The following is a 21,934-nucleotide window of genomic DNA, read 5'->3' on the forward strand; positions in this document are numbered from 1 at the left end:
TGTCATGTGCAGATACGCAAAAGTGAGATTATCAACAAAAGGATTAAATATACATATGCCCATCACAAGGCAGCAAGTTAAATGGCCTCTAATGCTTCTTCCAGCTGTTTGATCAGGTCTAATGATACCATGCCCGAGTGGCTTTGAGGCCCAAACCGCTCTCGAACAATAGGTATGATTTCGTCTCTTATTCGGACCAACAGATCGATGAGTAGTGTGCTGCGGTACTTGGTGACAAGAGTGAAAAGCAATTCCAAGCACTGAGGAGACACGCAAGTAAGTATCCTGTAAAAGGCCACCCCCGTTCGCCAAAATCGAGAGACTGGACGCTATACCTTCTCCACCAAGTCTGCATCTTCTGTCTCACCCGCCGTCTGATCCAAAGCCATGGCAGGGACCCCGTTTTCCTGTGCCGCTTGGACAGCGCGGGATGCTACCTCTGGTTCCTCTTGTTCGATCAGCGACCGCCATAAGAAGACTACCCTCTTTAGTAGTGCGGGATTGGCATCGCCAGCCACTGACGCAAGTGTTCTAAAGCCATTGCCATCAACGAAGGCATCAAAGAGGGCACGGTTGTGTCGTATAGCGCCTTTAAGCTCAGAATTAGCAAAGTACTGACTTTGATGTCGTACCACATACATACCAGAGACACAGTACAGTGCCTTTGCGCGAACCTCCTCATCAGGATCAGATGCAAGGACTCGTAAAATTGGCCCAAGACCACCAGAATCCAGAAACTGTCATATCACCGTGAGCACATGCACCCACAACCCAGCACAGAATCCCAACGGGTACTCACATCTGTTTGCGATCTGGGATTATTCTGCACTGCGGTTCCAAGCACCCATGCTGCGTACATTCGCATCTTGGGCTCTTGACTTGATAGTTGATCAATTATGGGAGTCCATAAACTTAGTGGTCGCAGATCTGGTGATAACGCGATGAGCCCATTGTACGCTTTGCTATTGTTCACAGCTTCGACAAGTCACGAACCATTCGCATTGTCCAGTGATTCGACGAGCATTTCCAATTCATCAAAAGCAGCCAATTTATCGTCAAGGCTCTTTTCAGTACCCCGTATGGTCTCCACACATTCTAGAATCACTTGCGAGTCAGGAAAAGGCGACGTGGGATTGACCAACGACCATAAACAGCTTTACCCTTCATCTTCACCGCATCGTCTTTTCCCAATATTACATCAATCCACTTCGGATCCTGAATTAGGAAACGGCTCGTTAAGCAAATAGACGGAAGGTTTTGACGATATATATGTTCGACGCACAATAGGTTCTCTTGTAACCGGTCGCTCAGGAATGGCCGATGACTCGTCAGTGGTGTGTGTTACGGCCCACTGAAGAAGCTCTGACTGGGTTGGCCGATTTGGCATAATGTTTAGTTTATCGGGGTGAAGAGGTGGCTCGGGATAGCTGTTATGGGCCGGACCGTTGAGCTGTTGAAAGGGTTCAAATGTGTGATCTCGCACCTTCTGGAACTACAAGCAGTACATTGGTCGGTTGTCACCAGCAACAAGTTGCGCAGCACTTGATCACGTGCTAACCTGAGTCATCAAGCAAGTCTCGCCAGCAAGCTGAGGCTGGAGTCCAAGATTGCTGCCCGAGACATGAGCGAAAACATGCCCGTGCAAAGCAACGGCGGTGTGGCAGATTTAGAAGGGTAAGACCAGTCATTGTGACAAATGCGCGTCAAGGATTTACTAGAACGTCTATACTGGACAATAGACGGTGGCGAGATATCTACACATATCTCGAACGACCAGGCCCACTAGCGAACGACGGCTTCGAACCAGGCGATCAAGTATGCGTGCAAATACTGGCCGATCTGCTGAGGGTTCTTACATCTTTCACCTAGGTGAAAGAATTTCTGCATACCCTCAAAATCTTAGTGATTGGCGCTGGCGGCCTTGGATGCGAGTTATTGAAAGACTTGGCACTCATGGGATTTACGGACATTCACGTCATTGATATGGATACGATAGACATTTCAAATTTGAATCGGCAATTCCTGTTTCGGTGGGTACTTTGATCCGTAGATGCGTGAGGTATTCCAACTACTGTAACTAATGACCCTTATGTGTGTGTCAGTGCGTCAGACGTGGGAAAGCCAAAGGCAGAAGTTGCCGCCAATTTTGTCATGAAACGAGTACCAGGCGTGAAGATTACGCCGTAAGTTATGCATGAAAGCCCGAGCCCATTCCGCGAACCTTAGTAAAACAACGCCCACCATCACAGCTACTTTGGCAAGATCCAAGACAAGGATGAAGAGTACTACAATCAATTCACAATCATCATCTGCGGATTGGACTCTGTAGAAGCCCGACGATGGATAAACGCAACCGTCATTACCATGTTTGATGAAGAAGACCCGGAAACCTTCAAGCCGATTATCGACGGCGGTACCGAAGGGTTCAAAGGCCAATCTCGTATCATTCTTCCGCGAATGAGCGCTTGCTACGAGTGCTCTTTGGACATGCAAACCAAACCCACTACATATCCGATGTGCACAATTGCAAATACCCCGCGTCTACCGGAGCATTGCATCGAATGGGCGTCAGTCTTGGAATGGGCGAAAGAATTCCCAGGTACAGCTCTTGCAAGTTGTTTGGCAATTTGATCGCAAAATTGAGATATATGGTATCATATAGACAAAAAGCTTGATGGTGATGACCCAGAGCACATTAAATGGTTGCTTGATAAAGCATCAGCCCGGGCGAAAGAATTCAATATCACCGGTGTCACCTACACGCTAACGCAAGGCGTTGTGAAAAACATTATCCCTGCCATCGCTTCCACTAACGCCATCGTCGCTGGTGAGCTTTTCTAGTTATAGCATATTCCGTATCTCATGCTGATGACCGTACTGTGCGCGTCGCAGCATCATGCGCAAACGAAGCCTTCAAAATCGCAACGAACTGCGCAACCGCAATGAACAATTATATGATGTACGTAGGAGATCAAGGTGTCTACACGTACACTTTCGAACTGCAAAAGAAGGAAGACTGCCCTGTCTGCGGAGGGAAGGCAATCAAAGTGGAAATCAACCCAGCGCACACGTTGGAAGATTTGATGGATCTACTGATGGATCGCAAAGATATGTACGTGGCATTTCATGGGTTCAATGGCATTATGGTTTGGTGTCTGAACCTCCCCGGGATATAGTCAACTGAAGAAACCATCACTGCGAACGGGCACAAAGTCATTGTATATGCGAGCCCCTCGCATGCTGGAGGAGGCCACTCGACCAAACCTCGGAAAGCAGATCCGAGAGTTAATGGAGGATGGGGAGGAGGTCACCGTAACAGATGAAACGTTGCCAATTAGTATTCAAATGACGGTGCGATTTACAGAATAGGGGAAGCTACGATTTCTAGCAATGTTGAATTATTGGATTTCCTATTCCACACTGTCCCGCAACTACACCAAATCTTGCTAAATGTGTACAAATTGCGTCTCCACCTATAGTAATGATCACTTGAACCTTGCTCAGCGGCTCCTCCGCTCCCACTCCCGATGCTAAGCATGCGAACAACTTCAATGCACCCAGTCTCAAAGCAAGAAGGGAATGATAACTTTGCGACTTCGGGGATACGCAGCTCCGAAATCCTTCTTGTAACGGATATGCTTCTTGACCGCCCACAGATACATTTGGCCAAAGCCAGCGACCAGGAAGAAGTATGCTTTGTGATAGAGGAAATCCAATAAGATCCATCAGGAAAGTTTTTTTGTAGCGCGTTCTGAATATCAAAGTACATACCGGAAGCAGACCCGGTTAACAGGGCTACGGCAAGCCAACCCATAACTTCAAAGAAATAGTTGGGACAAGAGACCCAGTTGAAACCGTACCCATGGGGAATCTGGTAGTCACCATTAGTATCTGATCATATTTCAGATTGTAACTGATGTTTACCTTTCGGACCCTTGTTCCGGGGGGTCGAAGATTACGCAGTGTTACGTGCGTCAGAAAGTTTGAAACTTCGGCCCACTAGGGAGAATTACCATAAATAAAATAGTTCCGTGGTCCCGCTCAATTCAACCAGAATAGTTACCGCCCAAAACGCCAGCAAAGAATTCACAAAAAGATCGGAATGGGCTCCACCAAACAATCCACCATTGAACCCGGGGCGGTAAACAGGGTATGCGATGGCGAGGCCGCCAAGAATCCAGTAGTGCGCGCAGTTTTTGGGTAAATTACGAATAGGCATGGTATCGTTACTAATCAGGGAGTACTCAGAATAACATGCGAATAGACCACAATTCGAAATGCAAGCGCAAACCTAAATCGGTGAACAAAGACCGTTTCATACTCGCGCTTGAGAAAGTGCAGAATGGTCAGCAGCAGGGTGAGCCTAGACAGGAAATGAGAGTTAGCAGACAGCTCTGTGGGTTATCTATGGCTTCATCATAATAGTCACACGGTACGTTTGTATCCGGGTGTGAGGTTGAGCTGCAACGCCAGGGTAAAAGACTTGCGGGAAGAAGTAAAATAGTGGGTGGATCAAGATGGGCCCAAAGTATTCGATCAAGAAAACGGTGGTCCAGCCAATTTGCGGTCCTGAATGTCCAAGGATAGTTTGGTACCAATGAACTAGAGATGATAACACGATAACTCTTGCATACCAAGATCCTTGAAAACGATTGCATCTAATGTACATTTGTTTGAACGAATGATTCACGATGTAAGGCAAAGGGCATTCAATAATATACCTCCGGCCTTGATTCCATATTGTTGCAAAGTCTGCCCCTTCTCCAAAGCCTTGTTATCTAGGGCAAAAAAAACAAAACGGGTCGGGAACGGCTATGCCATCGTTGTGGGCAACATCCATTGAATGAGAGTAGCATACCAACGGTTAACCTTTGACGAGACGGGTAGTACTTGGGAACTTTTTGGTTCGGTCAAAATGAGAACCATGTCAGTCATTTGCAGCACAAGTCAAGAGCTTCCATCTATATACGCACAAGCCTTGTGGATGGCTGTCTTGAGATCATCTACGGTTGCATTTGTGACGTCTTTGCCGAGGTCTAGCTTCTCTTTCAATAGGCGGCCCGATCGTGCTTTGAGCGTAATGGTGCTCATCTTTATTAAATCTATGGTGTGAAATTCGCTAACGTCAAACGGAGGGTTTTTGCCGCTGGATGAACGGAAGGGACGCGACCAGAGCTGTCCGAAGCGTCATTTAACCTTTATGGGCTTCGGACTAGCTCATCACTTGAGTTGGGTTTCGCGCGTTTCTTGATGGTCGCGACATCTCGCAAGAATCTGACCACGATGGAATGCTTCGACTTGCGGTTAGAGACATTTAGAACGGTCTCTCCAGCTTGGACACATAAACGGAAGAAAATATATACGAATCAGGTATGTTGTTAACGGCATTTTCAAGGTGGAGAGTCGTAGGAACTGGAACTAAATTCACTGCAGGTGGCAACAAATGGCTGGTATTTATCAAATGGACCTGCCGAATGTGTATGTGGATGGTGCAACGCAGTTAGGAGCACATGGAGTGGAGTAGACGACCCTGCCTTGGGACATTCGAACACTTGTGTACTAGGACAATTTTGGACGCGGTTTGGACAAGACAAGTCCGGCACAGGGTCTCTTGATGCAAGACAGAAAACATTTGATGAATCGTGGCCACATCAGAATGCGGCGGGATGGGAGAAGCTTTCTGGTCAAAAGGTGTGCTTTCCTCACACTTTTTCAGTGTTGATCCTGACGACCTACTGCCTGGCGACTCACTCTTTATTATATTTGACAAGATGGCCGCCGCGGGCTTTATTTACTTTCCCTTGGCTGAATCGAGAGATACAGCCATGTGTCCCTACTGCAAGCTTTCTCTCGACGGTTGGGAACCAGAAGACGACCCAATGTACGAAACTTGTTTGCTGGGACATTAACTTCGAGACTGGCGCCACTCACTGCTCCATTACTTTGTAGCATAGAACATGAAAAGCGTCAACCAACGTGTCAGTTTCTTAAAGCGAAAAGAAAGCAAGCAAAAACGCAAAGTGGTGCACCTACAGCGACAGCTAGCAGGGCCAAGACTCGGAGAGCTGCACCACACGCCTCAGAATCTGAACCGGAGATCATTCCTCCAAAGAGGCAACGAAATAAGGCCAAAAAGTCGGAGACGGCAGTTACCTTGGTCGTACCAGAAGTTGAAGCCGACGTGGTAAACGAAAATGCAGATGGAAAGGAAAACTCACCAGATCTCACACCAACCGAAGCACCGCGAAAAGGAGGACCGAGACCTCGCCGTGAAAGAGCCAAAAAGGTCTGTTATTCCGAGGACTTGCTTGACCTAGACGGAAAACCGAAGCCGGGACGTAAAGCAAAGACACGAACCGCGAATGAGAAGGTGGAAGAAACGGATACGACCGGGAAAAGTAAAGGACGCCGTCCACTTAGAAGAGCTGCAGCAGCCAAGAAAGAAACAAACTCTATGGAGACTACTCGTGAGAGTGGCATAGAGACAGCTGATGAGGCAGAATCAGTAGCAATGACAGACATTGGCGAGGGCGGGTCAGAATTGCATCTGGAGGTGGACATGACGCCCACTCCTTCTGCCATCGACAATCAATTGCCTGCTGTGTCTGAAACCATCCCGCCCTTCATCAATGGTGTCCCCAATGACCCGGGGTTTGTGGGAAAAATTACCATCGAGAAGCTATCTGCCCATAAAACCTCGATGGCACTGACTAACGAGCAAAAGAGCATGACCGTCGAGGAATATCTACGAAACGAAGCCATGAGCGTAAGAGCGGAGTTTCGCAAGAAGAGGGTCGAGGCATGGCAAAGCGTTGAACGAGAGTTTGAAAAATTGATCCATTGGATTGAGAAACATCCGGGAGACGACATGGGGTAAAGGGAATACGGAGCTCCTTTTGATGGCCTTATGTATATAATATTGTTATTCATTGTAATGGGGGTGTGTATCGCAGATCAAAATGTACAGAATTTGTCTTAAAACCCTAGTCATTTATCTGAATAGGTTTTGCTGAATTGATGCCCTACAATGTCCTACAACTTAGCCTTCACCTCCTTAATGATAACTTCAGGCGCTTTTACAAGCGACCGGTGGAAATGCACATTCCTCCATGCGCCCTCCTTTCGGTCCAGCTCCCAAACCCTAGTCTCCTGCGAAGTGGTAGTTACTGGCTCCAACGTTCCTTCGGGAGTCTGTTTAACACGCTGGACAAGACGCACGTAGGTGATGAGCGCCGAACAGCGGTCTGAAGAGAGAATACGGACATGGGGGGAGACCAGGGTTGTTGTTGCTGGTGGAAGACTTGCGTAAGGCGGTGGGGAAGTAGCACTTTGGGCGTGAGCAAGGGAAAAGTAGAATTTGTGGAAATCTAGGCCTTGAACCTTTTGACAAGAATATATGGTGAGCCTGGCAGACCTCTTCTTTTCTCCCCAACTCTGCGAAATGATAATACCTGATGTTCGCCCGATTCTGGTTCAAAAGCCGTCATATCGTGGGACACCAGAGACGCATATGTTTCCCAATCACCTTCCGCCACGCTTTGCACGAGGCGAGTAGTGAGGTTGACGATAGTTGTTTCTAGTTTTGTGTCAGTGAAAATGTGCGGTAGCGGGGGCATGTTGCTTTAGATTGTAGTGAAATTGCAGTAGAGCAGGGAATCAACTTGCTGCGAAACGATGGGAGATCTATCTGTGAAGATGTCGATCTGATGTCACGTGCCAAAGAAGCCAATATGAAATGAGCATCAGGCGAGGACGTTTGGCATCACCTCGTTCACCCGTCAGATGGACTTGCCAAAAGATAGAGAAAGACGGCAGACAAATGTTTCGAGAAGTGCATGGATGATTTTAAAAGAATGTATTTTTTATATACCAAATGACAAGCAAGAAACAACAAGAACGAGTCAAAAACAGAAAGAAATGCAACAGTCGGTCCTCAGCAAACAAATTGGCATCAATCTCCACCAACCCCATATAGGCTAGGCATGCCGTGAGTGGTGTTGTCAAACGCAAATTACATGTAAACCATCATAGGACCGACCGCTAATATACAAACCGCATCGCAGACATTCACTCATTGTGAGCGAGAGACACACCGAATCGTAGCACATCATGTACTCGACAAGGTGTCATATCGCCAAGAGTCCCAGGAAGCCCAGCCGCACAAATTGCCGTGAGAGCGTATAGACTAGTTCGCATTCTCAGGACAAATCCGGTGGTGCCCTATTAGGAAAAAAAGAGATTCTCATTAGAACCTATGTTTCTCTCTTTCAGGTCTCCCCATCTCCCATATCAAGGCCATCAGTGAATTGTAGTTTAGAATTATAATATCCAACATGGTGCGTCTCTGGTCTCAATTTTCCTCCTCGGCCACTTCTGTCCTACACCTATTTACGATACTCACATGCGTAACCCGGCCTTGACATGCCCTGAATCAACAATAGGTTTCTAGAAGAAGAGTGACACTGTCAGCCTTCAAGCGACATACAATGATATCAGAAAAGAGAGTCGAGAGGAACTCCTCAGCGATCTTGGTGATATAATAAACTGTCCTCAAACCGCGAAGGTCAGGGTCGAGTTTTTGCTCATCAACGAAGCTCCTCATCCCAAAACTCCAACCACAGAGGGAACTATACTACATACCTGGTGTGAAACCTCAAGAGGGTTAGACCGTTATGCAGAGAATCTCTAGCTCACGATCCACCCTTTGAAAGGACTAAAAGAAGTGAAAGATGCAATTCCGCGAATTTATAGGCCACGACCCAGAAAAATTCATTTTTTGTTGCTATGGTAAAGCTAAGTAAGACCCCGACCATCGTCGTCGAATCCTCACATTGCTATTGGAAAGAAGAGTAAACCAAGAATATACACAGAGCTGCTACTACCAACTCGGGGTAAATCAATCGTATACATAGTAATCGGCCGAGAAACGTAAAGTCTTTGGTTTCGACGCCGCAAAAGACGCTGCAAGCACCGAATGTCCGCTGTCGTGCGGTGCTTTCATTGGCAAGGAACTGCGTTATATTTGAACGATTTCTTCTAAGAGAAATTAGACGCAAGATGTCACAAAATGGACGGGAAAAGGCTTGTCGAGACCAATGCCTACTTGATAGCCATTCTCCATATGCTGCGGGTAGTACGCCGAATAAGCTACTGGCGACCAAGGAACCATTGGAGGGGAGAGAGGTGGCTGCGACGGTGTCCAGTAAGAGATCGGGTATGGAGATGCAGGCGCCGGGGGGGTCATGCATGCAGTGTCGTATGCTGGCGTTGGAACATAGGTTGGAGAGTACATCAACCTGATAACTGGCATGAGCATTGCTGCCAGGTCTGGAGACTGACCAAAGAAATGAAAAACTCACACATCATAAGAAAGCCCGTTTGTTTTCAACGGCTGAAGCGGCGGCAGCCGCTTCTTGTTGGACCGGGGACTATGACCGTTCGAGTATTGAGGAACTTTCGCACAATCAATGGGCTTGTCGATGAACTGCATGATTTCAGACTCAGAAGATCCGCTTTCCGCATGCGGAACATCACCCTCTCTGCCTAATCCATGTAACTCGCGCTGGTAATTGTTTTCTTCTGAGCGCCGGACCTCATCCTCAAACTCCTGGAGGAGACGCTTTCCAATTGAAGTTTCAACCTCAATCCCGTCGCGACTGACTTTCACTTGTTTATTTGCATTCCAAGCGTTACGTAGATGCTGTATCCACCGTACACATGTTAGGAGATGAATGGCATGTTGTGTTGATGACTCGTGTCTTACCTTCACACGCGAGAATGGCAAGGGATGGCTGCAAATCGATGTTAATCGGTCATTGACAGATCGCGTAGCTAAACCACGCAGAGGTTACACTCACATGACCATCCAGTTGACTTTGAACGGGGTTCCCCACTTTGGCAGTTGGTATTCGTCGCTAGTCGGCCAGCTTCCATCACTGTTGCTGTAGGGCGGCGAGTCGAAGGGTGCCTCGCTGCGATGCGGCGGGGGATTGGTGACCGGAACCCACTCGACCGACTCGGCCTGGGCCGGATCAATGCTGGATTCCATCCTTTGTTTTGACAGGTGAGCATGTTTGCAATAACTGTAAGACATTTAGAAATTTACCTTGCATATCCGTAAAATTCGCCGCTTTTATTAGCACTAAAAATGAGATATACGTTGCGAGTGTTCTAGGTAATACCGTAAGTAAAGTATATATATTGTGCTGCAAGATCCCAAAAAGACAAGTTACCCCAAACGCTTTGTTCAAGATAGGTTCGTTTTTGACTTGAGTAGCCCAATATCCACGCTCCCTGGCAATTTCCAGGTCGTCCTTGGTGAGAGACTTGAGAATAAAAAAGCGTTCTTCGAACTTGTATTTCGGCTGCCCCTCAGCGCTGGTGGATTCTTCTTCAGTTATGTTAGCCTTGCGAACGTTTTGCTGCGAAGCGGTTGTTTCCCTCATCACTTCGGTGGATGCGCGCTGCTTTTCAACGTGATTCTATATCGCAGGATGGTTCAGTCAACGTGACCGATTTTTGCAAATGTAGATGACTTACTTTGCGTGAGCGGCAAACTAGCATGCATCCGTTGAAGATCGAGTCATTGTACGTCTTGACAGCCATGTCCACCTCAGCTTGTGAGGTCAAATTAATAAACGCGCAGCGAGAGCGAGTCAAATTGGCGATGCTCTGGGTTGATCAAATGGTCAGGTAGCTCTTACAATAGCTACAGCAGGACAATACTTACTATGATATCGCAGAGGTTAAAATATTCTTTGATTTCATTTTCGGTGACGTTGGGCGGTAAGTTGCCAACCCACATTGCTTTGGCATCGTCGTGAGGAATGCGCTGCTGTCTGGATGGAAAATGGCCACCTCCTTCGCCTCCAGCGTATGTGGACGAGGACATATGGCTACCATACCCCTTTACTGCATCTGCCGTGAACGCCTTTGCTCGCTGCTTGCCGTTACCCGAATAAACGCATCCGTTATTGTAAGATCCGTAAATGTCGTAGTTAGGCGCCTGATAAACTGTGGACAGGAATCCCTCTGTGTTGTCCATGCGTGGGGTCATGTAGGAACCGGTCGGCGAGTTGAGCGAACCGAATGCGGTACTTGCAGTGCCAGGTCCGTTGTACGGAGGACTTGCTGGGATATCATAAATGGTTGAATAGTAAGGCCAGTATCCAACAGAATTGTAAGATGGCATATCAGGTGCTGCAATGGGAGCCCGCGAGTTGGACGAGCGACGTGGGCCGAAGAATTGATAATCAATTTTGGAGCGTTTAATGGACGACGACGGCTTTTTTTCAAGCTCAGCTGGCCTCTGGATTGTTGTCATATGTGACGACGGTGCCTTGGAAACATTTTCTGACGGATCCGTGCCCACTCTTGTTTCCTTGAAAACTTTATCAGCTTCCGGGTTGCAGATGTGTGGAGGAGTTACTTGCAAGCCCAATCCATGTTTTGTGAAATCCACATTTTGTGCTGTCTGCCCAATGCTAGACGGTGGTAATGCCTCGCTAGTCATCGTTTGTTATCGGACGTTTCAAAAGAACTTATCACAGGCAAACATAAAATCCTTTGGGGGATATAGGTGGAGAGGAGAGTTTAAATAGGGAGCGGCTCGATTATAAGAAAAAGCTTCTCTCAGAAGCTACTCGGCTACGCTGTACTTGAATGGATACCGTAGGGTCCTTGCAAATAAGTTCAGCTCTTTTGGCCATTGTTTAAGAGGTTAACCAACCATGGTTATGGGATGATGTAACAAACCCATTTAGGTAACAAAAGTAAACCTCGAGGGCTTTTGCAGGATGCGGGCCATGGAAACTTGGTTGATAATTATGATAATTACGTCCGTTCGTGAAGGGACTAAACTGAGAAGGCCGTCACGTCTCGACGACTTCTTACTCCCCCATCCATGTGGCTTCACTCGGATCGTGTCAAGTGATGGCACTGGACAGGAATCATCAAGGATTGAAAATATAAAAGAGGCTTCGTAATATGCAACCCTGATCGTTGCCCTGTACCGGTCGCTCATTGGCTTTTTACGATATTTCCCAATTCGCACGCTGGATGGACGTACCTAGGCGAAGCCAATTCCTGCAATCGCATGCAAATATGATGATAGTGAAATGCGCCCAAATTCAAGCCGAATTCTGCATTTAACCCGCAGGACAAGGTTTTTTTTTAACGTAAAGTCACAATATAACAATAACGAGAGCAATTCCTAGTTTCAGCAGCTAAAGATTTAGAACATTCGACATTCATTAATCCTGGATCTGGATGATGACCAATCACACAAGCGGCCGCTCTGTGACATCTGCCAGTCGATTGCATTGTCAACACAAAACACAATGGCCAGTCCTGCATCCCCAATTATTGTCCACCACCTGAACAACTCGCGTAGTCAGCGCATCCTTTGGCTGCTTGAAGAACTTCAACTGCCGTATGAGATCAAGCGATACCAACGGAATGAGGACCAGCGGGCTCCTAAAGAGCTGGAGCAGGTAACCACCCAAGCATACAGTCATGTACTAGTATACCTCGTAAATGGACGTTATTTATAAATGTGTGATTCAAGGTTCATCCTCTCGGAAAGTCACCTGTCATTACTGACGGGAGGCACACGATAGCCGAGTCTGGAGCCATTGTTGAGTATCTGGTAGAAACGTACGGGAACGGACGATTGCGGCCAGCTGTAGGCACGGATGAAAGGATTCTCTACACGTACTGGTTGCACTTTGCTGAAGGTAAGTTCATACCGCAGAGTCGCGCTCGCAAATGTCTCGGTCCAACTGAAGTTCTTACAAAACCAAGGAAGCACAATGCCCCCTCTCCTCCTCACCCTTGTATTTGGTCATGTGCAAAAATCAGTTCCGAGGATCGTCAAACCCGTTGCAAAGGCCATTGCCGGTGCTGTGCACGAAAAGGTCATCGACCCAGATCTGACGCGCATTTTCAATTACATTGAGAAAGTGCTTACGGAGCATGAATGGTTTGCGGGCAACGAATTTACGGCTGCTGATATTCAAATGAGCTTTCCATTGGAAGCTGCGTCACACCGAGCCCCCAAATTCCTGGGTCCCAAGACTAAGGCCTTCCTCACAAAGATTCATGACATGCCTGGGTACAAGAAGGCATTGGAGAAGGGCGGGAAATACGATTATGCGTAGCGTCTGCTTATTAACAAACTGATTCCGATTTTTGGTTTAGTGAATATGTTTGATCATCACTGTACGTAGGTATCGATTATAGCGGGCATATAAACCGATTGTTACCAGTATCTCTAGAATATAAACATTCTCATCAGATACAGTTCATACCAGGATAGATTCGCAACTTCTATTATATAACTTGCAGCACATATCTAGAATGCTACGTCAACCATCCGCTCATCAAGAAAGGATAGTACAGATTCTCCTGAACATGAGTTATATCTCTTGTGTATTTTGTGCTACGAGACGTAAAAGCGAAGCCCGGTTAGCTCAATCGGCAGAGCGTGAGGCTCTTAACCTCAAGGTTGCGGGTTCGACCCCCGCATCGGGCTGTAGATAAGTAGAACTGGTGATTTTTTTTTTCAACCTGCACTTATTGTATTTTTCGCGAGTGGCCGTCGTCAATCTGACAGTCAGAAAGTGTCGCGGCGGCACCTGTGATAGGGTAGGTACTACTTTTATTTCGAATGTTCAACATGAAAAAAAATGTTCCATAACCACATACAAAAACGTGAGAAAAAAATCAAAGGATCACTACACGCCACCTAAAAATATAACTATGTACAGAATATTCTCGCACCAAGGGATGCGATTACCGATGATCCATCATCGTCTAGTCAACCGAAACCACGGTCCCTTGTCCACTGATCCACTCATGTCGCAGCACGTCATCCATGGTAGCACGTTTGGCCACATTCGGTTCTAATAGACAACTCAGAAGCCCAAGTAAAGGAGAGCTCCGCGAGAATCGCGGTGTAGCATATCGTCCCGTCATGATGCCGGCAGCATCCTTAAATGGTGTCTGGGAGAAGGCTAGTGTGTAGAGCAACACGCCTAGAGCCCACACATCCTGTTCAGGCCCCCGGTATTTTTCTCCACGAAGTATCTCTGGGGCGGCACAATGCATCGTTCCATAAAATCGATCAAAATAGTCGCGTTCGGAACGAGGTATGAAGGCAGCGTTACCGAAATCGATAAGCTTGACGTTCTTGTAGAGATCAATGACAATGTTCTCGTCCTTTATGTCGCGATGCACAATGTTGTTTTGGTGAAGATACGCTACCGCTGTAGCGATTTGGGAGAAGATGTGACGAACATCGCGCTCTTGCATAAAAGGATTTTGCTCGATGCATTCAAACAAGTCCTGGGAAGCACGTCGACTGGGTCTTCTTGCTTTGAGTGCAGCCGCAGTAGTTGTTGGTGAGGGCACTGTGTTTTCGTCTTTGAAGTTCACCCATGGTATACCATGTGTTTCCATCACCAGGTAAAAGAACTATGATAGGGAGAGAAATAAGTAAGATGTCATCACAGTTGCTGGGGGATGTGAAAATTCGCCTTACCTTCTTGTCTTCATAAAAGTCTAGATAACGGACAATGTTCTCATGATCCAGTCTCTTTAAGATGAAAATCTCTAGTGGCACGGTTCCCAGCTGCCGATCCCGCAACCAATTTTCCACGGGTATTCTGTCCTTGAACATGAATTTAACCGCCACCGCCTGACCGTCCTCCAGCCGCCTCGCCGCCACGACAAATCCCGTCGCCCCAAAACCCAGCTCGCCCTGAATAGAGTACTTTGCCAAAAAGCGAGGGTGAAGTGGGTTGTTGGCAAATTCTCGCTCACTCATTGTTTGTGGTGATGCTGTATTTATTGGATCTGGTGCAGACCGGCCATAAACCGAGAACGACCGGGGTGTGGATACCTCAGTTACCTGATAGCTCCTGGGCATGGGTATACTGGTACGGGTGACGGTACAAGGTGCAGGTAACGGTGCATCTTCATCTAGCGACAATCCAAGACTGGAGCTACGTGGTGGCGGTGTTGCGCGTTCGGCAGAGCTCGGGACACCCGAGTAGTAACCTGAATCCACTCTTCTGCATTCCGGGGCTTGTACGCGGACACGACGTCCTGTCTGCCCGTTCTCAGAATGTAATGATTCTAGAGGATTTGAACTTATCGCGGTAACGTTGGCATGCAGGACACGAGCGGCTCGTTTGCCCTCAGTTGACTCCAAGGCGCATGGATTTGCAGATGGGAGGACGGATTTTGCAACTGCTCCGTATGCGTGCATGCTGTTTGAATGAACCGAGACAACCGTCATGTTTACGTGGGATTGAAGGCAGTGTAAAGGAATGATAGGCTTTGTCGGAGTTATGAGCGGCAGACGGATGAATATTGGTCGAGAGCAAAATCAACTGAGAGCGGAACGAGAACCGCCGAAGGTTGCCAGATGCGGATGAGAAACCCTGTCACGCAGCAAGCGAACTGAGCAAGATGTGGGGAAGACGTAAAAAACGATGCCAATATAAGGGTCGCGAGGCGAAGCAGGCGGGATCAACGCTGGATTTCTAAAGTTTGAACCGGACCCAGAATTAGCAGATATTCTAGAGTTGTCCAGTGGTGCCACACTGAGTGATTGATGGTGCTCAATTTTGGGCGGACATTAAGAGTCGCCCGTCACTAAAAATAGCATAGTTTCCCATAAGCAACTAAACCCAAAAAGTAAGGGTTCAATTTGGCATCCACCATTCATTTTGCCCATATCGCCCACAGTCTCCATTTCACTGACCAAACCTCGACATACCTCTATCACAAGTGAACCCGCACGTTCTATTCTTAACGTGAACCGTGGTCGGTGGTGGTGAGGAGATAGCTATGTTAAGTTGCCTTCACCAAGGCGAGCGAGGTGATGGGAGGACCAACAGGACGTTTAAAGAGACGGAATCCCTTTTATGAACTTTGAATTCGCTCAACAACAGCGTGCCGAGTTGACTGGCAGGGAAGGGTGCGCGGTCGATATGACGCAGGGCCTACTGTGATTTTTTCTGTTTTTTAAAGGCCCAGCCGGCGGGCGTTTACACTTGAACACGAGGCAGCCCTGATATCGATCTATCTTGCAAATGCCATCGAAACTCAAAAAAGAAACCTCTAGGGAAAACAAGAAAACGCAGAAGGATGAAAAGGTCGAAGGCGAAGGCAAATCCCTCCGAACGCAGGTGACCACGTGAGTTCATTGCCAAACAAGTTGTTTTATTAGTGTCATGTGAATTAGAAAGGCGATCATTCGCTGAATTTGGGAATTTTTCATTCATTTTCAGCCAATCACTGTACTTGCATGTGATATCATGTGGGGTCATGGGATGGTTTCATTGCTTCAAAAGCCCCCCTTCGATCTGTCTCTCCAGCATTTTTGTGTGTTTGACCCTCTCCGGATCCTGGAGGGCCATTTCGTTTGTCGACGTACTAAAGTCCCTCTCCTCCAATCTACACAACATAATCAAGACGAGACAGACTTGGGTACATCTTGTATGAAGCAGGTTTACTATGCTCAGTAGTGCTTCCCTCTCCGCTGGGTCTTGATTTACCTGCAAATGGAGTACGGCCAACGATATAGGCACACTGTTGAACGGAGGGGAAACGGTGTAGTATGACGATGGTCGTTCATTTTGCATTGATTCATGGGATGCAGATATTCTCGCCTTGTCTATTGTTGATGCGACATTGTTGTTGTTTCCTTTGCATCAATTTGAAGCAAACAAGGTACACAGAGCAGCGCTTTTGTTTCGCACTACTGCTTTTGTTCAAAATATAGGTTTGCAACACAAAGTCTTCCAGCAATTTAGGCATCGCTCGGTTTGCCCATGTGCTTTGCGGTGTTGTATTATGTTGGGACATCTCTCAAACACGAAATATACATGACTAAGAAGTACTGCTTCCTTCTTTCTCATGTATATTTCTTACTTTGAACGTTTTGCGAGGTCAGATAGCGGCTTGAATCCTTTCTTGTACTCTAGTCGTTCAAAATCCTTGCAATATGGACATGTTCAGCCAGTGCTGTTCTGCGCCCCTCGATGTCTTTAGTGCGAGTGGCGCTTTGAATGCCTGGCACATTCCTCTTGACAGTATAAACCAAGGATGGGGTACGGAAATGAGCTTAGGTTAGGACATCAGGTAACTCGATAGCGGGTTGTACCACCGTCAAAGTGACTGCAACACCAGCATCAGGAAGCATGTCTTAGTCTGTAAAATGCGCGGCTATAGGTCGAGATACAACAAAGAGTAGCCAGTTGAGTGTCTAGGTGAAGACATTGCGGGATTGTTTTCAATAGTAGTGTATTAGGTGACCGAAACTGGCACTAGCTACTACACCAGGGAATAAACCGGCGACAACCGGTTCGGAAAAGCTAACTAACTAAGCTACTACTAGGCAATTATACACGCAATACGTAACGGTTGTTCTAACCGGATAATTGCCCACCACCACACGCGGTCCCTACTAGGCCTTGATCCAGAACTCTTGATGGCATTGAAGCCAGAGTCTTCGCAATATTGGGGAGACTCGCAAGCTGGGGGATTTTCAGTGACAAGGCTTGGAGACTAAAAAACTGCATGTCAGAAGATGACCAGATGATAAGAAATGATGCCATCGGTACATACCAAGCAAGCTCAACTAATGTGGCAGCATAATAGTAGGTTTTGTTATCGGATCCGATTGGTTGCCGCTGGTTCTGATCACGGTTGCTGTCGGGCGGTCAAAGAGGGCAAAGGCTCCCTTTTATAGACCTTTGGCATGCGCCTCACCGCAGTTTAAAAAAAAAAACATTACAATACATGCCACGCCGCTTTGAGCGTTAGATGGGGGTGCTGATTATGCGATATGATTAACCGGATTAATCCGCATAATATTGGTCCTAGTGACATTTTCAATCACCTCCACACTATGTGCCTCACGGTTGTTATACCTAAATTTGTACAATCTATGCCAAAACGTGTTGAGATTCGGGACCGTAACTCCCGCAATGGGCATTTTTCAGATCACTCTTTTTATGCGGAAACAACGATATGTGCGATCAGTGTGAATGGGCTGAGAATTGGGATCATACGAAAACGCATACAGTAAAAGGTTCGGCTAAAAAATTCCGTTACTAGGGAGGAAAGCCCGATGCGGGGGTCGAACCCGCAACCTTGAGGTTAAGAGCCTCACGCTCTACCGATTGAGCTAACCGGGCGACACTAATTTAAGGGGTAGAGATATTGAACAATGTAGATGACATGTAGGAATGGCAACCTGCGAAATAGCAAATTGGGGGCAACTGGATCTGCCATCTTTACGTTCATCATGAACACAATGTATATTGTTGGGCACAAGCTTTGGCATGGGGAAGTTACATCGAATTATCCCAGATGCAATATCGCATCCACAAGATCAAACCCGTTATTCCTCAAGGCCTTGATGGCTGTATTCCGATCTACACCCAGTTGTGCTATACATATACAGTCAGACCACAATTTTCATGACGGTATATTGACAATGCATTAGTTGAAACAATACCCATCAAAACCTCAATATCCCTTGGATGACACCCATCTGGATTTTCATCCCTTGGTCCAAGGGCTAGGAGCGTCGTACAGACTGGGAAATCTGCGAATGTGCTTGTTGGAGATAGTTTACGTCCTGCGTGGACTTTTCTCATATGAGCCGGAGTGCTTGAGATTTGAGCTTGGAAGAGCTTACTCAGAGTCAGTTTTGTTGGTGGGATTTGGAGCGTTTTTGATACTACTGGGTGGATGAGGGCTGTTGAGTGGTGGCAGAACTGAAGGTTCAGTTAAGCAGGGATCATCGTATGAATCCTCAAGAGAACGACTGGCGCAGCCTGTACCTCTTGAATATCCTTGCCGTGCTTGACACGTACAGTATGCAAGGTTTCGGCGGACATGGTTACGCGGTGGATGAACACACGCTCCTTGGTTAACTCACGAGGCTCTGATGGGGGCTGACGTAACAAGCTCCGACTTTCGACGGCATGCTGGAATTACACCACGGAACTGATCCAACAGATAATTCATCAATAAGCCATGCCAAACTACAAACCCCTTATCCAACACTGCCGCGCCCTTTTATCACTTCACCACGACTTTGCTCGAAAATCCTTCGGGACTGGTCTAGCTGGAATACATGATGTAGGATCGACCAAAACCGATGTGCAAACTGATGACGACGGGATTGGATTGGACTTTAAAAACCCAGTTGTGAGAACTGAGGAAGAGATTTTGGATGATTACTGTAAAGAGCATCAGGTCACAGATGACGCTGAGCGAACGTTTCTGGAGGAAGTTTTCAATGGGTGCGTGAGACAGCGGAAGGCATTAGAGGTATTTTTTGCCTTGCATTCGCTGGTTATGTAAAATGTTCATTGAAGTTATTCTGTATGATATTTTTATGAAAGGATAGGTAGCACTTTTTTTGTTTTATACAACAACGGGAGGACGGTACCTTCGAAATGAGTACAATCTCTTTGCAGGTTGGATGGCACCCGCTGAATTTCTACCCTTAATCCGGCCTAATGTAATTACCCCTCAGCACTGTTTTACCTGGCACTCTTTCGCTTGGAAGATCTAAGTTTCCCGAAGCTCCGCGCCATTCTATTGTCATATGATCCCGCAAAGATGGCACGATTTGTGGGGTTCCTATTTGATGATGCTATGCTGCAGGGAAAGCTACGGGAAGGATGGGCGGAGATTTTGGATGCAGAGTGGGTAAAGGTACGGTATTAGGAGGACCGGAGTCCATGGAGGGGTGCTCACGTTTATTATCGATCCAGGAGCGGATGATTGATCCTCTTTTGAGGAACATGGAGAATGGCATAAGCCTTGCTGGAGAGCTGTGCGACAAGGCGGAAAAGGGAATGGTTCCGAAGAAGGGAACAAAAGCTCCTACAGGTATTGTATCTCTCCTCTGATCTGCGTAAAAGACGTTTCTCATGTTTCGGTCGGCTGAACAGAACCGGAACCGTTTCTACTCACACGACCAAGGCCGAGAGCATTACCTGAACCAACTGAAATAGTGTCCAATGTGATGAAGGTACGGTGTTATCTGGCGCGTTCGATTATCCTTCGTCACTGATCGATGATGGCAGGCTCGTCCTGTTCCGAGATCAGTCTATCAGGGAAGCGGCGAGCGCGAAGCGCTGGAAAAGATTAAAGCTGAAAAGCGGGAGCAGTTACGAGTATGTGATTTTCTCATTCCTGAAATTACGCAGAATTTGCTACTTACAAAATAATGATGAGTATAGCAAATCTATCTTAAAGCTTCTCAGACCCAATTCAGTGTCGCAATCCGCAAACCGTTGTCCAAAACCGGAACTCTTCGGGAAGAACAAAACTCTCCACCCCCGCGCACCCACCTGCACAGACCAGTACCCGCGAATTTGCGCAGCCACGTTCCCGTCAAGCTCACCGCTGCTGCTATCTTGCGTGAAGATGCCTTAGTGAGACGGCAAAAACAGGAAGAAGAAGCTTGGCTAAATGAAGTGGAGATGGGATTGAGAGATGGTGGGGACTTTAAAGAGTGGAGAGAGGACGCGAGAGCTAAAGGTAGATTGAATTCTTCGGGACTTGTTCAAACTGGTTGTGTATTGACGCGACTTAAAAGAACAAGAAGAACGTCGAATCGAACTGGAACGACGACACCTGGAAATACAGCTCATTCATGAAGAAGCCTATGAGGCAAAGCAAGAACTTCTCAAAGAAAACCGGTACGGCATCACTTAACCATTTACTTCAGCGCGATAAAATCTAATTGAATATTTAGGGAACGTGCAGCCGAGATTCTGGCAGAACGAGAATCTCTCCGCATGCAGGCTGAAGCTACCCGAAAACAACAGGAATTGCTCAATAAGAAAATAGTAGAAGAAGTGCAGGAGATCCAGGAATGTGTACAGAAGGCGAAACAAAAAGTTGTTGAGAATAACTCGCGGAAGGGTACGATGCCATTCGTTATTTCCCAAAGTCAATTAAATCATTGACGTTTCTCTAGCGGCGGAGATTATCCAGCAAAAAGTGGCCTTAAAAGAACAAGCAGAGAGAGATGCAGAAGAGGAACGAGCACGTAAAGCTGAACTCATTGCACAGATTCGACTGTTGGAGCGGTGCGTGCCGCCTGTGGGATCCATTGTGAAAAGTGTTGATCCCACCGAAACGTCCGGATTGGGATTGCTAGGTGAAATGTCACTGGTGGAGGTATGTGGGCTGCGCTTAAGACTCCCTGAACTTCTGGACTCACGAGGGATGATTCTGGCAGCTCCAAGAACGTCTGGTGCTTGCTAAGCACCATCACCAGGAACAAGAGACTCATCGGCGGCAAGAAATCCGGACACAAAAGCAGACCCGACTAGATCTCATCACTCAAAAGCTCGCTGAAATTGATCGCGAACGCGAAGAGCGCCGGCGAAGGCGGAAGCAGCGCGAGAGAGAAGGAGTATCACGCTCTACATCTGCGTTAAGCACTTCTTCTGAGGATACAAGAGACCGCGAGACAGACCCGGTTCTTCTTCAACTGCGTAAAAAGCTCTCAGCCAAACGAGCAGCCAGACTGGGCGCATCTCAGAAGCGTCCTTCACAGACCCTCACGACCCCATCTACGTCACGTCCGTCACTGGGATCTACCACCCCTTCATCATTAGATTGGCAGGAACTGGATGATGCTGAGCGAGAATATGAGCGCAAACGGCGGGTGCTTGATCAACCACGGATAAGAATTTTGAAAGAGATGGAAGGGGAGATGGATACTTTGAGTGAGGGAATAGACGAGGACAATGCGAATACTGAGTCGGGCTGGGGAATTGAGCCGGTTGCCGTGGTCGTTTGAGGTTTTTTATAAATAATAATATCGGTCGAAAGGTCTTTTTGATGAAGGTCTCAATTCTCAACCCTGCTATGGACTCGATAAAATGTTCCT

At 47.2% G+C, this 21,934-nt stretch overlaps 10 protein-coding genes and 2 non-coding genes across 13 annotated transcripts; 5 read left to right on the forward strand and 7 right to left on the reverse strand.

Moving 5' to 3' along the window:
* Window positions 1–1,486, reverse strand: SPPG_04989 (uncharacterized protein). The gene is made up of 7 exons (XM_016753227.1): window positions 1,283–1,486; window positions 1,161–1,215; window positions 994–1,095; window positions 800–927; window positions 644–737; window positions 336–589; window positions 1–260 (listed from the first exon to the last, which is right to left on the reverse strand). Exons 1-7 carry the CDS (start codon window positions 1,385–1,387, stop codon window positions 78–80), a joined length of 921 nt encoding a protein of 306 aa, XP_016607641.1. The 5' UTR covers window positions 1,388–1,486; the 3' UTR covers window positions 1–77.
* Window positions 1,487–1,598: 112 nt separating this feature from the next.
* On the forward strand, window positions 1,599–3,495 carry SPPG_04990 (NEDD8-activating protein UBA3). Its single transcript, XM_016753228.1, has 8 exons — window positions 1,599–1,674; window positions 1,740–1,815; window positions 1,870–2,030; window positions 2,103–2,183; window positions 2,250–2,599; window positions 2,663–2,827; window positions 2,893–3,112; window positions 3,177–3,495. Exons 1-8 carry the CDS (start codon window positions 1,622–1,624, stop codon window positions 3,367–3,369), a joined length of 1,299 nt encoding a protein of 432 aa, XP_016607642.1. The 5' UTR covers window positions 1,599–1,621; the 3' UTR covers window positions 3,370–3,495.
* SPPG_04991 (trans-2-enoyl-CoA reductase (NADPH) TSC13) lies at window positions 3,302–5,145 on the reverse strand. Its single transcript, XM_016753229.1, has 10 exons — window positions 4,974–5,145; window positions 4,859–4,897; window positions 4,722–4,778; window positions 4,635–4,658; window positions 4,437–4,569; window positions 4,292–4,363; window positions 4,064–4,229; window positions 3,925–3,999; window positions 3,772–3,871; window positions 3,302–3,694 (listed from the first exon to the last, which is right to left on the reverse strand). Exons 1-10 carry the CDS (start codon window positions 5,089–5,091, stop codon window positions 3,564–3,566), a joined length of 915 nt encoding a protein of 304 aa, XP_016607643.1. The 5' UTR covers window positions 5,092–5,145; the 3' UTR covers window positions 3,302–3,563.
* Window positions 5,146–5,239: 94 nt separating this feature from the next.
* Window positions 5,240–7,015, forward strand: SPPG_04992 (uncharacterized protein). The gene is made up of 4 exons (XM_016753230.1): window positions 5,240–5,370; window positions 5,434–5,691; window positions 5,772–5,881; window positions 5,950–7,015. Exons 1-4 carry the CDS (start codon window positions 5,251–5,253, stop codon window positions 6,875–6,877), a joined length of 1,416 nt encoding a protein of 471 aa, XP_016607644.1. The 5' UTR covers window positions 5,240–5,250; the 3' UTR covers window positions 6,878–7,015.
* On the reverse strand, window positions 6,901–7,680 carry SPPG_04993 (uncharacterized protein). The gene is made up of 2 exons (XM_016753231.1): window positions 7,452–7,680; window positions 6,901–7,380 (listed from the first exon to the last, which is right to left on the reverse strand). The coding sequence occupies exons 1-2, from the start codon at window positions 7,614–7,616 to the stop codon at window positions 7,033–7,035; spliced, it is 513 nt and encodes a 170-aa protein (XP_016607645.1). The 5' UTR covers window positions 7,617–7,680; the 3' UTR covers window positions 6,901–7,032.
* A 1,101-nt stretch (window positions 7,681–8,781) lies between these two features.
* SPPG_04994 (uncharacterized protein) lies at window positions 8,782–11,665 on the reverse strand. Its single transcript, XM_016753232.1, has 9 exons — window positions 10,730–11,665; window positions 10,540–10,671; window positions 10,233–10,481; window positions 10,106–10,170; window positions 9,858–10,049; window positions 9,764–9,791; window positions 9,360–9,700; window positions 9,104–9,296; window positions 8,782–9,036 (listed from the first exon to the last, which is right to left on the reverse strand). Exons 1-9 carry the CDS (start codon window positions 11,510–11,512, stop codon window positions 8,998–9,000), a joined length of 2,022 nt encoding a protein of 673 aa, XP_016607646.1. The 5' UTR covers window positions 11,513–11,665; the 3' UTR covers window positions 8,782–8,997.
* Window positions 11,666–12,109: 444 nt separating this feature from the next.
* Window positions 12,110–13,297, forward strand: SPPG_04995 (uncharacterized protein). The gene is made up of 3 exons (XM_016753233.1): window positions 12,110–12,491; window positions 12,566–12,734; window positions 12,802–13,297. Exons 1-3 carry the CDS (start codon window positions 12,339–12,341, stop codon window positions 13,155–13,157), a joined length of 678 nt encoding a protein of 225 aa, XP_016607647.1. The 5' UTR covers window positions 12,110–12,338; the 3' UTR covers window positions 13,158–13,297.
* A 161-nt stretch (window positions 13,298–13,458) lies between these two features.
* SPPG_10097 lies at window positions 13,459–13,531 on the forward strand. Its single transcript has one exon. It is a non-coding gene; the product is annotated as a tRNA-Lys (tRNA).
* A 112-nt stretch (window positions 13,532–13,643) lies between these two features.
* SPPG_04996 (CAMK/CAMKL/PASK protein kinase) lies at window positions 13,644–16,184 on the reverse strand. Its single transcript, XM_016753234.1, has 3 exons — window positions 15,782–16,184; window positions 14,540–15,545; window positions 13,644–14,472 (listed from the first exon to the last, which is right to left on the reverse strand). The coding sequence occupies exons 2-3, from the start codon at window positions 15,296–15,298 to the stop codon at window positions 13,813–13,815; spliced, it is 1,419 nt and encodes a 472-aa protein (XP_016607648.1). The 5' UTR covers window positions 15,299–15,545; window positions 15,782–16,184; the 3' UTR covers window positions 13,644–13,812.
* A 1,949-nt stretch (window positions 16,185–18,133) lies between these two features.
* SPPG_10098 lies at window positions 18,134–18,206 on the reverse strand. The gene has a single exon. It is a non-coding gene; the product is annotated as a tRNA-Lys (tRNA).
* Window positions 18,207–18,298: 92 nt separating this feature from the next.
* On the reverse strand, window positions 18,299–18,944 carry SPPG_04997. Of its 2 annotated transcripts, XM_016753235.1 has the most exons (4): window positions 18,858–18,944; window positions 18,713–18,791; window positions 18,530–18,661; window positions 18,299–18,461 (listed from the first exon to the last, which is right to left on the reverse strand). In XM_016753235.1, exons 1-4 carry the CDS (start codon window positions 18,912–18,914, stop codon window positions 18,373–18,375), a joined length of 357 nt encoding a protein of 118 aa, XP_016607649.1. In that variant the 5' UTR covers window positions 18,915–18,944; the 3' UTR covers window positions 18,299–18,372. The 2 variants fall into 2 exon arrangements, with proteins under 2 accessions (XP_016607649.1, XP_016607650.1); XM_016753236.1 differs by having other exon boundaries at window positions 18,530–18,791.
* Window positions 18,945–19,033: 89 nt separating this feature from the next.
* Window positions 19,034–21,879, forward strand: SPPG_04998 (uncharacterized protein). The gene is made up of 11 exons (XM_016753237.1): window positions 19,034–19,350; window positions 19,430–19,499; window positions 19,559–19,740; window positions 19,800–19,917; window positions 19,980–20,059; window positions 20,115–20,204; window positions 20,271–20,571; window positions 20,630–20,732; window positions 20,789–20,958; window positions 21,014–21,216; window positions 21,278–21,879. The coding sequence occupies exons 1-11, from the start codon at window positions 19,054–19,056 to the stop codon at window positions 21,842–21,844; spliced, it is 2,181 nt and encodes a 726-aa protein (XP_016607651.1). The 5' UTR covers window positions 19,034–19,053; the 3' UTR covers window positions 21,845–21,879.
* Window positions 21,880–21,934: the final 55 nt, after the last annotated feature.

This window comes from Spizellomyces punctatus (assembly GCF_000182565.1).
Source record: "Spizellomyces punctatus DAOM BR117 chromosome Unknown supercont1.8, whole genome shotgun sequence".
Taxonomy (NCBI): domain Eukaryota; kingdom Fungi; phylum Chytridiomycota; class Chytridiomycetes; order Spizellomycetales; family Spizellomycetaceae; genus Spizellomyces; species Spizellomyces punctatus.

What these genes read in the sequence shown, in the direction of transcription:
- SPPG_04998 (XM_016753237.1), top strand. Translation starts at nt 19,054, where the DNA reads ATGCCAAACTACAAACCCCTTATCCAACACTGCCGCGCCCTTTTATCA. An exon ending in TAGTGTCCAATGTGATGAAG is followed by an intron (nt 20,060 to 20,114) that starts GTACGGTGTTAT and finishes CGATGATGGCAG; the next exon opens with GCTCGTCCTGTTCCGAGATC. An exon ending in GAACTTCTCAAAGAAAACCG is followed by an intron (nt 20,733 to 20,788) that starts GTACGGCATCAC and finishes TTGAATATTTAG; the next exon opens with GGAACGTGCAGCCGAGATTC.
- SPPG_04994 (XM_016753232.1), bottom strand. Translation starts at nt 11,512, where the DNA reads ATGACTAGCGAGGCATTACCACCGTCTAGCATTGGGCAGACAGCACAA. An exon ending in TCTTGAACAAAGCGTTTGGG is followed by an intron (nt 10,171 to 10,232) that starts GTAACTTGTCTT and finishes GGTATTACCTAG; the next exon opens with AACACTCGCAACGTATATCT. An exon ending in GAATTTTACGGATATGCAAG is followed by an intron (nt 10,050 to 10,105) that starts GTAAATTTCTAA and finishes GTCAAAACAAAG; the next exon opens with GATGGAATCCAGCATTGATC.
- SPPG_04997 (XM_016753236.1), bottom strand. Translation starts at nt 18,914, where the DNA reads ATGTCCGCCGAAACCTTGCATACTGTACGTGTCAAGCACGGCAAGGAT. An exon ending in ACGGCAAGGATATTCAAGAG is followed by an intron (nt 18,792 to 18,857) that starts GTACAGGCTGCG and finishes CTGAACCTTCAG; the next exon opens with TTCTGCCACCACTCAACAGC. An exon ending in GGATATTGAGGTTTTGATGG is followed by an intron (nt 18,462 to 18,529) that starts GTATTGTTTCAA and finishes GTATATGTATAG; the next exon opens with CACAACTGGGTGTAGATCGG.
- SPPG_04991 (XM_016753229.1), bottom strand. Translation starts at nt 5,091, where the DNA reads ATGAGCACCATTACGCTCAAAGCACGATCGGGCCGCCTATTGAAAGAG. An exon ending in GACAGCCATCCACAAGGCTT is followed by an intron (nt 4,898 to 4,973) that starts GTGCGTATATAG and finishes CGAACCAAAAAG; the next exon opens with TTCCCAAGTACTACCCGTCT. An exon ending in CCTCACACCCGGATACAAAC is followed by an intron (nt 4,364 to 4,436) that starts GTACCGTGTGAC and finishes TTTCCTGTCTAG; the next exon opens with GCTCACCCTGCTGCTGACCA.
- SPPG_04990 (XM_016753228.1), top strand. Translation starts at nt 1,622, where the DNA reads ATGAGCGAAAACATGCCCGTGCAAAGCAACGGCGGTGTGGCAGATTTA. An exon ending in AATCGGCAATTCCTGTTTCG is followed by an intron (nt 2,031 to 2,102) that starts GTGGGTACTTTG and finishes TGTGTGTGTCAG; the next exon opens with TGCGTCAGACGTGGGAAAGC. An exon ending in ATGGGCGAAAGAATTCCCAG is followed by an intron (nt 2,600 to 2,662) that starts GTACAGCTCTTG and finishes GGTATCATATAG; the next exon opens with ACAAAAAGCTTGATGGTGAT.
- SPPG_04989 (XM_016753227.1), bottom strand. Translation starts at nt 1,387, where the DNA reads ATGCCAAATCGGCCAACCCAGTCAGAGCTTCTTCAGTGGGCCGTAACA. An exon ending in CGATGCGGTGAAGATGAAGG is followed by an intron (nt 1,096 to 1,160) that starts GTAAAGCTGTTT and finishes AAGTGATTCTAG; the next exon opens with AATGTGTGGAGACCATACGG. An exon ending in GGCACTGTACTGTGTCTCTG is followed by an intron (nt 590 to 643) that starts GTATGTATGTGG and finishes CTGAGCTTAAAG; the next exon opens with GCGCTATACGACACAACCGT.
- SPPG_04992 (XM_016753230.1), top strand. Translation starts at nt 5,251, where the DNA reads ATGGTCGCGACATCTCGCAAGAATCTGACCACGATGGAATGCTTCGAC. An exon ending in AGAAAATATATACGAATCAG is followed by an intron (nt 5,371 to 5,433) that starts GTATGTTGTTAA and finishes AATTCACTGCAG; the next exon opens with GTGGCAACAAATGGCTGGTA. An exon ending in GAACCAGAAGACGACCCAAT is followed by an intron (nt 5,882 to 5,949) that starts GTACGAAACTTG and finishes ATTACTTTGTAG; the next exon opens with CATAGAACATGAAAAGCGTC.
- SPPG_04995 (XM_016753233.1), top strand. Translation starts at nt 12,339, where the DNA reads ATGGCCAGTCCTGCATCCCCAATTATTGTCCACCACCTGAACAACTCG. An exon ending in CTCCTAAAGAGCTGGAGCAG is followed by an intron (nt 12,492 to 12,565) that starts GTAACCACCCAA and finishes GTGTGATTCAAG; the next exon opens with GTTCATCCTCTCGGAAAGTC. An exon ending in CTGGTTGCACTTTGCTGAAG is followed by an intron (nt 12,735 to 12,801) that starts GTAAGTTCATAC and finishes TACAAAACCAAG; the next exon opens with GAAGCACAATGCCCCCTCTC.
- SPPG_04993 (XM_016753231.1), bottom strand. Translation starts at nt 7,616, where the DNA reads ATGCCCCCGCTACCGCACATTTTCACTGACACAAAACTAGAAACAACT. An exon ending in CAGAATCGGGCGAACATCAG is followed by an intron (nt 7,381 to 7,451) that starts GTATTATCATTT and finishes TCTTGTCAAAAG; the next exon opens with GTTCAAGGCCTAGATTTCCA.
- SPPG_04996 (XM_016753234.1), bottom strand. Translation starts at nt 15,298, where the DNA reads ATGACGGTTGTCTCGGTTCATTCAAACAGCATGCACGCATACGGAGCA. An exon ending in ACTTTTATGAAGACAAGAAG is followed by an intron (nt 14,473 to 14,539) that starts GTAAGGCGAATT and finishes TCCCTATCATAG; the next exon opens with TTCTTTTACCTGGTGATGGA.